Source organism: Coenobita brevimanus, chromosome 9, assembly GCF_032717465.1.
Source record: "Coenobita brevimanus isolate Jiangsu-jjx chromosome 9, ASM3271746v2, whole genome shotgun sequence".
Taxonomy (NCBI): domain Eukaryota; kingdom Metazoa; phylum Arthropoda; class Malacostraca; order Decapoda; family Coenobitidae; genus Coenobita; species Coenobita brevimanus.
This window is the reverse complement of record NC_136962.1, coordinates 1,970,001-1,980,000: the sequence shown is the minus strand read 5'-3', so window position 1 is coordinate 1,980,000 and position 10,000 is coordinate 1,970,001. Positions and strand designations below refer to the sequence as shown.

The 10,000-nt window shown below is 38.6% G+C and overlaps 2 protein-coding genes across 2 annotated transcripts in view; both read right to left on the bottom strand.

Annotated features, from left to right (window-relative positions):
• LOC145409807 (uncharacterized) overlaps positions 1-383 on the bottom strand; it is a 57,422-nt gene extending 57,039 nt beyond the window's left edge. Inside the window, exon 1 of the mRNA XM_080280116.1 lies at positions 1-383. This exon is cut by the window's left edge and continues 979 nt beyond it. Within this exon, the coding sequence (XP_080136242.1) occupies positions 1-383 (383 nt within the window).
• A 73-nt stretch (positions 384-456) lies between these two features.
• The window catches only part of Nadsyn (NAD synthetase), a 31,275-nt gene continuing 21,731 nt past the window's right edge, over positions 457-10,000 (bottom strand). Inside the window, exons 14-17 of the mRNA XM_080280106.1 lie at positions 9,184-9,360; positions 7,621-7,759; positions 5,052-5,104; positions 457-537 (exon numbers count right to left, since the gene is read on the bottom strand). Coding sequence (XP_080136232.1) covers positions 457-537; positions 5,052-5,104; positions 7,621-7,759; positions 9,184-9,360 — 450 coding nt within the window. The remainder of the gene's footprint in view (positions 538-5,051; positions 5,105-7,620; positions 7,760-9,183; positions 9,361-10,000) is intronic.

The window sequence follows — 10,000 nt, the reverse complement described above, 5'->3', positions numbered from 1 at the left end:
AATTTATATTGAGGCTGGGGCAGTTTTCCATCACCCAAACTCAAATTTTCCGTCGCCATCCCTGACTTTCCAAAATTGTCAGCCGCCATACTGTTCGTTTTTGAATTGTCAGTGTCAACTATGAATATATTATCAGATTTTTCGCCCCCGCCGCCATTTTCACTTCCCGTCAGCGTAGTTTCGCGAATTGGCGCTGAAATTACGCCATTATTGAAGCGCTGAGTGGTCGTGTCCCTCTGCTGACTATCTTTCTTGGGGTCACTCAGGTCAGCAGTCTTATCATGTCTGTCTCTGCTACAGCTGAGTTCTAGATTTTCCTCTGTATTTTCCGGCTTCCTCTTTACATCACTACATGAATTGTATCTTCCCCCATCTTTAACCATCTTGATTTACTGGTTCCACTAATGATTATATAACACACGTGGTATTACAAGTCACAGTCGGCGGAACGTAACCTCACTCCACCGTGGCCACATAAACACTAGCGTTCCCGGGCACCAGCACCACCGAGTTGCCAAATATAACGCTAAATAGTTGCTAGGCATATGAATTCCCCAAAACACCTCAAAATAATCATGGCATCTCTATAATGTCAATAAAATCGTTAGAATATAAATAATAGACATCAAAATTTCGCGTCAGATAGATGAAATACCCATATACTTTGGTGTAATATGCGGATGGCACCTTCAACAAGACGCATCATTGTACAGGTACCAAAGATAAACTCACATGCCGCTAAAATTTCAAAAACCGCTAGATCGTCCATATATACAAAAAGCTCCGAAAAATCGTTAAAAATGTACTAAAATCACTCATATATATATTTTAAAATGAGCTAGAACTTCTTCAATACTGTTTAAACGTAGTATAGATATGTAGAATGCCAATTAAAACATTAGTCTCGAAAATATTTGCTAACACCTCATGGAAATCTCTAGAATATTCCAAAATCATTATAAATATCTCATGGGAGATGGAGAGGGACGCCTTCAAGCGGTGGCATCAATATAACCAGGCGGCTCCACTGCCAGGTTGTACAATTGTCCCTCAAATTCCTTCCTTATCCCACCATAAGAATTTGACGACATAAAAAAAATGACTAATTCCCCTCTTTCAACTCATTGCTGAAGGGCGGATTGACTAGTAACCAAGGAGACGCGTTCCTAGGATTAAATTTCATGCAACTACGATTGCCCAAGTTTGTCAAATGTAAACAAACTAATTAGCGTTGCAATTAAAATTCTGCCTTCGCTAAGTTGGAGATTTTTGTCCTTTTGAGGCGAATATAACAATACTAGAGCTGCAAGTTCATTCCATTGCACTTCTTCGTGACTAGCAAGTTGGTATTCTATTGTTATATATCAGCACTGAAGGATACGGCAAAATTAGCAAATATAAACCTTGTCCTTAAAGCTAGCGAGAGAGGCTGACATTGGCAATACTGAATGTCATTTGTTGCCATCGGTGTTCGAGAAAAAATGATGCCAATTTGCTTTTTATCTCTCTCGTGGCTGAGTCATTCTCCATCTCATCCTTGGTCTCCCTCTCCACCTCACTCTCAGACACTCCTCGTCAGTCTCTCATTCTCCATCCCTCCATCTCATCCTTAATCTCCACCTGTCACTCCTAGTCAGTCTCTCATGTCTCCCGTTTATCCCATTTAATCCTCGGCCTCTCCCTCCTCCTTCTCATTCACTTATACACTCCTAGTCAGTCTCATTTTCCATTCCACACTACTACTGCTATTACTACTACTAATGCTACAGCTACTACCCTTATTATTACTATTGTTAACTGTGATGCATATGTGGTGTACATCCAGGAACCAAACACTCTCTTCCCTGAGCCTCACAAGGGATGGAATTGCAGGGGTCAGTCCTTGTCTGTGGTCAATGGGTCTGCTCCTCCACAATATTTACAGAAAAGGATAAAACACAAATTCCTTTAATTCTTTATTTTTTATTACTCACACAAAGCTTGCCTGTGCTTGATGGGTCTGCTCCTCCAACACAAGGCATCATATTACCACTAAAACTTTGTACTAATACTAAAATTGGTCTATTGTGCTGCATAGTTCCACTTGTCACCCTAACACCTATTTCTAAGTGATTTATTTTGCTTATTACACCTTACTGTCCTTCTGTGTTTTATAAATTCTTCCACTATTGCCTAACACCTTTTCCTAAGTGGTTTATTTTCTTTATTATACCTTACTGTCCTCTTCTGTGTTACATAAATCCTTCCAATATTACCATACTCTGCATAAAGCTCCCTAACACCTTTTCCTAAGTGATTTATTTTGTTTATTACACCTTACTGTCCTCTTCTGTGTTACATAAATCCTTCCAATATCACCATACTCTGCATAAAGCTCCCTAACACCTTTTCCTAAGTGATTTATTTTGTTTATTACACCTTACTGTCCTCTTCTGTGTTACATAAATCCTTCCAATATCACCATACTCTGCATAAAGCTCCCTAACACCTTTTCCTAAGTGATTTATTTTGTTTATTACACCTTACTGTCCTCTTCTGTGTTACATAAATCCTTCCAATATCACCATACTCTGCATAAAGCTCCCTAACACCTTTTCCTAAGTGATTTATTTTGTTTATTACACCTTACTGTCCTCTTCTGTGTTACATAAATCCTTCCAATATCACCATACTCTGCATAAAGCTCCCTAACACCTTTTCCTAAGTGATTTATTTTGTTTATTACACCTTACTGTCCTCTTCTGTGTTACATAAATCCTTCCAATATCACCATACTCTGCATAAAGCTCCCTAACACCTTTTCCTAAGTGATTTGTTTATTACACCTTACTGTCCTCTTCTGTGTTACATAAATCCTTCCAATATCACCATACTCTGCATAAAGCTCCCTAACACCTTTTCCTAAGTGATTTATTTTGTTTATTACACCTTACTGTCCTCTTCTGTGTTACATAAATCCTTCCAATATCACCATACTCTGCATAAAGCTCCCTAACACCTTTTCCTAAGTGATTTATTTTGTTTATTACACCTTACTGTCCTCTTCTGTGTTACATAAATCCTTCCAATATCACCATACTCTGCATAAAGCTCCCTAACACCTTTTCCTAAGTGATTTATTTTATTACACCTTACTGTCCTCTTCTGTGTTACATAAATCCTTCCAATATCACCATACTCTGCATAAAGCTCCCTAACACCTTTTCCTAAGTGATTTATTTTGTTTATTACACCTTACTGTCCTCTTCTGTGTTACATAAATCCTTCCAATATCACCATACTCTGCATAAAGCTCCCTAACACCTTTTCCTAAGTGATTTATTTTGTTTATTACACCTTACTGTCCTCTTCTGTGTTACATAAATCCTTCCAATATCACCATACTCTGCATAAAGCTCCCTAACACCTTTTCCTAAGTGATTTATTCTGTTACATAAATCCTTCCAATATCACCATACTCTGCATAAATAACATACAAAAGGATATTAACCAGCCATATCCAAAAATAAATCACTAAGGAACAGGTGTTAGGGAGCTTCCTTAACCAACTGGAATACTGTACTAGTCATGAAGAAGTGCTATGACAGGATTGTAATACAGTAATGCTGTACAAGAATGTGCTAATTGTGCTAGTCATGAAGAAGTGCTATGTGCTATTGTACTGATTTACAAACCTATTATTATTATTATTATTATTATTATCATTATTACTACTACTACTACTACTATTACTACTACTACTACTACTATTACTATTATTATTATTATTATTATTACTACTACTACTACTGCTACTACTATTACTACTACTACTATTATTATTATTATTATTATTATTATTATTATTACTATTATCATCATCATCATCATCATCATCATCATCATACCCATATATATCTATTTCTATATCTATCTCTATATCTACATAAAGATATATTTTCCTCACTATCTTCATCTCACACTCTCTCACCTTCTTACTTTCCTCACTATCTCACTCTCTCTCCCTAATTCAGCAAGAGAGTGGAGATAAGGGATAGTGTGTGTGTGTGACCTTACTACTGTCTCTCTCTCTCTCTTTTGATCACTCTCTCACTTTACTCTCTCTCTCACTTTCCTACTTCTCTCTCTCTCTCTCTCTTTTCATCACTCTCTCACTTTACTCTCTCTCTCTCTCACTTTCCTACTTCTCTCTCTCTCTCTCTTTTCATCACTCTCTCACTTTACTCTCTCTCTCTTTCCGCACTATCTCTCTCTCTCTATTATCACACTATCTCTCTCTCTCTCTCTCTCTCTCTCCTCACTATCTCTCTCTCATTTTAATTCCACACTCTCTCTCTCTCTCTCACTTTCCTCACTATCTCACTCTCTCACTTTCTCACTATCTCTCTCTCTCTTTATTTTCACACTATTTCTCTCTCTCTCACTTTCTTACTATCTCTTTCTCTCTCTTTATTTTCACACTATCTCACCCTCTCTCTTTCCCAAATTCAGCTTCCTCACTCTCACTTTCCTACTTCTCTCTCTCTCACTTTCCTACTTCTCTCTCTCTCTCTCTCTCTCTTTATTTTCACACAATCTCACTCTCTCACTATCTCTACCTCTGCTGGATAGTGTGTACAGGCAACCTGATCATCCCCGCATCTACCAGCCTTCCGATAGATATGACCTGGCGAAGAACGAATAGATGAAACGACAGCGCTAGGTCGTTTCCTATCCTCCTCTACGCAACAGCCATCCTCGGCCTGCATCTCACCTCCCTCGGCCACTCTCTCCAATAGGGGCGAGGAGAGAGAGAGAATATTATGTCTTAAGGTCTCCGGTTTGCTCCTCTCCTCCTTGGCCTCTATGTCAGTACTCCTCTCACTCTCCAATCTCTCCCTCCTCTCCTCCTCCAATCTCTCCCTCCTTTCCTCCTCCACATCCCTCTCCACACCAATACTCCTCCCAATCCCCATTCTCTCCCTCCTCTCCTCCTCCCATCCTTCTCTCTTGTCGATCTCCATGTGTGGTTGTGGTGGGGTGTGGTGGAGTGTGGTGGAGGCTTGTGGTACAGGTGGAACACTCTCCGCCGCCACCTCCACACCTCGCCGTTGTAGGTCGCTGCCTGTCGGTATAAAATAAATCACTTAGGAAAAGGTGTTAGGGAACTTTCTTAAACAACAAAATAAATCATTTAGGAACAAAAAAAAAAAATTACTTAGGAAAAGGTGTTTGGGAGCTTTCTTAACAAAATAAATCACTTAACAAAAGGTGTTAGGTAGCTTTCTTAAACAAATTAAATCACTTACAAAAAGGTGTTAGGGGGCTTCTTAAACAACATAATACAGTAAATCAATTAGGAGATGGTGTTAGGGAGCTTCCTTCAACAACAAATCACTTAGGAAAAGGTGTTAGGTAACTTCCTTAAACAATGTTGGTTAAGGAAGTTCCCTAACACCTTTTCCTAAGTGATTTTGTTTATTACACTTTACTGTCCTCGTGAGTTAAATAAATTCTTCCAATATCGACACAATTCCCAAACACCTTTTCCTAAGTGATTTAGGCTTACACCTTACTGGAATTCTCATCAGTTAAGGAAGCTCCCTAACACCCTTCCTAAGTGATTTATTCTGCTTATTCTACTATTAATACTACTATATTATTGCCCCTACTACTTCCACTACTAATATCATTATTATTATGATGATGATGATGATGATGATTATTATTATTATTATTATTATTATTACTGTATTATTACTACTACTAATATTATTATTACAACTAAAACAATTACTACTACTGTATTACTATTACTGCTACTACTATTTCTATTATTATTATTATTATTATTAATTTTTTTTTAATTATTATTATTATTGGGGGGAGGGGAGTCAAATGGTGGGTGACAGAGTGACTTGGAGGCGTTTTGTCTGTGGCCACCCTTTGCGGGATTAGGGCGTCGGGCTATAGATAGATAGATAGAGATTATTATTACCACCACAACCACCACCACCACCACTACTACTACTGCTACTACTACTCCTCCTACCACAACCACCACAATTACCACAACTACTACTACCACTATCACTATTACTACAGTAAACCCTCATTATACGATGTGGTTCCGTTCCTGAAAACCCCATTGTAAAGCAATCCATGGTATAGCATTGCCATTATAACATGGAGTCAATGGGGATACGTTGCCAGACGTGCCTAAACTCTCACATACACACACCTTAGCACTGACATACATGAAATATCCTTATGTTTAAACATTTAAAGTAACACATTAATAGTGAATAAAGAGACAAAAGCATTATAACTACAGTATACAGTAGATCTTACCTTTACTGAAGCAAGCAACGGTTGTTTATGTGGTTCCTAGACAATTCACCATGAAGTCGACAATTCGCCGTCATAATATGGACATTCCTCATCAGGACAATTCCCCGTCATTCTATAAACATACTTATTACTGATTAACTGATACTTTAATAACTAATTCTCAGGGGGATCTGTCAAAGTCTATTTTCATTCAGTAGCATTGGCTTTGGATATCATTTGTAAGTTGCACTTGTAGACAATATTTAACTTGTTTCTACCTTGCTGTAGTTGACGTTGAATTATCTTCTAGCATCACCCACAGCTGTTTTCATTAATTTCCATTGGTACTACAACATCCTGGGTATATTTTAAAACAACTTTGAAGAGGTACAAGTACAGTACTAAAAAACTAGTGTACTTCCTAAATAAACTGATATGAAAATAAACGACAGGGAATCATCCTGACGACAAAAAGTCCCGATGGCGAATTGTCTTGTTGTTGTTGTGATGGCGAATTGACTTGATGGCGAAATATCCCGAAACATTTATATAGACGTAACATGAAGATTATTTGTATAATTCCAAAGTATGTCGATCGTTCACTTAAGGTAATTAGGCATTTATATAAATGCCATTGTCTGGTATGTAGCCTTATGCTAAGATGAAGGATCCATCATAAATCAGCTGATTCACGTTTCAATATATTATTATTTTTCATTTAATGCCCATGATTTGATGCCATATTTTACATTTACAATATAAACAATAAACCACCATCACTTTTATAATTTACATAATGAAAAAACTTGTGTACTTGCTAAATAAACTGATACGTAAACAAATGATGGGGAATTGTCCTGACGGCAATTGTCCCGACTCGGCCTTACAGTCACAGGGACTCACAGCCCTCACTCATCAATGTCAGAACTGCCTGGCTGGACAGGGCTGACTGGCTGGGCAGGGCTGCCTGGCTGGGCAGGGCTAGCTAATGAGGCTGGACCGGTGGACAAGTGTGTGTGGTCCAATGCCGACAGTGTGAGGACGTTTTTGATGCATTTGCACATTCGCTGTTCACTGAGCCGCGGATGATCCATCGTTGTTGCAAATTGTTCCCATTGTATAGTGGGCATAGGGTACAAATATTTTGACATTGTATAAGCAAAATATCGTACAAAGAGGCATCGTATAATGAGGGTTTACTGTGATATTATTATTATCATTATTATTACCACTACAACTGCTACTACTACTACTACCACTACTACTACTACTACTACTACCACAACCACCACAATTACCACAACTACTAACTACTGGATCCCACAAACGAGGCATCAGACGATCTAGAAGAGGTGCGAGTGATGGACGAGAAACTGTCCTTGGTGGAGCGAGAGGATCCACTTTGCTCCACTCGTCCCCCTCCCCCCCCTCCACACTCCAGCCTCTCGACCTGTGTGGCGGAGAGTTGTTGTTGTTGTTGTTGTTGTTATTATTATTATTATTATTATTGTTGTTGTTATTATTATTGCTATTATTAAGCAACGTTGGGTCTGGTTAGTACTTGGATGGGTGACCGCCTGGGAACACCAGATGCTGTTGGCATCCCTACGTCAAGTGGGGTTGGTGGAGGATTAGTGCCCCTCCCTGTAAAACAATTAACTCTAAGCCCTTGGCCACCCTATCTGGGATACATGGCGTCTGGCAATGAATGAATGAATGAAATGATTATTATTATTGTTATTATTATTATTATTATTATTATTATTATTACTGTTATTATTATTATTATTATTATTATTATTGTTATGATGATGTGGATGTGGTTGAGAAGATTAGGAGAAATACAGTGAGGTGGTTTGGACATGTGGAGAGAATGGAGAATGAAAGACTGACTAAGAGGGTGTGTTACTATTATTATGATGATGATGAGGTAGACTGAGGATGAGGTGGAGCGATGGAGTTGAGAGGTGATTGAGGGAGGGGGTGAGTTGGGGGGAGGGCAGTCAAATGGTATCATTGGAGGCGTTTTGTCTGCGGCCACCCTTTGCGGGATTAGGGCGTTGGGCTATAGATAAAGAGATAGATTATTATTATTATTATTATTATTATTATTATTATTATCATTATTATTATTATTATTACATGAGCAAACTATAAACCCAAATTTGCAACCAAATCTAGAGTCACACGAGATTTCACTACATCAGGTGAATGGATGGTACACTAACACCCATTTAAAATAAGGATACTAATAAATTAACAAAGAGAAAAATGCATCAAAAATACACAATTATTACCAGTTTCACTACATCAGATGAGTGGATGGTAAAATAAAACAGGTATAGAAAAAGGGTAGTAATCCAAATAAATCAACTATGAAAATAACTTAAGAGAAGAATGCCATGAAAATACACAATTATTATCGATTTCACTCCATCAGGTGAGTGGATGGTGGTATAAACAAGGGTACTAACCACTCTATTGACGGTAGTTATAGAGGAACAAGTGAAGACGGAAACGATAGAACGAACAGCATGAAAAAAGAATTGCTACATCAGGTGAGTGGATGGGTACTCACGGCCAGCGGTAGTTAAGGTGGAACGGACGATGATGAAGAAAACAATGCTGCTAAACAATTATGGATTTCACTACATCAGGTGAGTGGATGGGTACTAATATTTTGCTACATCAGGTGAGTGGATGGGTACTCACGGCCTTATCGATGGCCCTGAATGACGATGAAAATAACAAACAAAAATAGAGTTAAAGATTTTGCTACATCAGGTGAGTGGATGGGTACTAATATTTCACTACATCAGGTGGGTGGATGGGTACTAATATTTTGCTACATCAGGCGAGTGGATGGGTACTCACGGCCTTATCAATGGCCCTGAATTGCCACAGCCAGCGGTAGTTATAGAGGAAGGGCCGGTGGTCGAAGCGGTGGTCGTCCGGTGAGTAACTCTCGGCGTGGTAGGCCGGGGTGAGAATGGTCATCTTGTGCCGATTTACACTATAGTACCGGAAAAACAACTTGACCTTCTCCGCCACCTGCAATTGTGGTAGTTGTGGTAGGAGTGGTGGTAGTAATGATGAAAATATATCTATGTATATATCTACAGCCAGATGCCATAATCCACACACACACACACACACACACACACACACACACACATGTGTAGAAATAAGATGCACATACACACACACACACACATGTAGAAATAAGATGCACATACACACACACACACCTGAATATCAAGCCTACATACACATACAGTATACATACATGCATTCACCTATGTATGTGTTATCATACATATATACATACATATCATTAGAATAGAAAAGATATAAAGAAGGAAGGAAGGAAGGCAGGAAGGAAGGAAAGAAGGAAGGAACGAACGAATGAGGGAAGGAAGAAAGGAAAGAATGAATGAAGGAAAGAAAGAAGGAAGGAAATGAAGGAAGGAAGGAAGGAAGAAGGGAAGGAATGAACGAATGAGGGATGGAAGAAAGGAATGAATGAATGAACGAATGAATGAAGGAAAGAAAGAAGGAAATGAAGGAAGGAACAAAGGAGGGAAGGAAGGAAGGAAGGAATGAATGAAGGAAAGAAGGAAGGAAATGAAGGAAGGAAGGAAGGAGGGAAGGAAGGAAGAAAGAAAGAAAGAAGAGAAGGAATGAATGAATG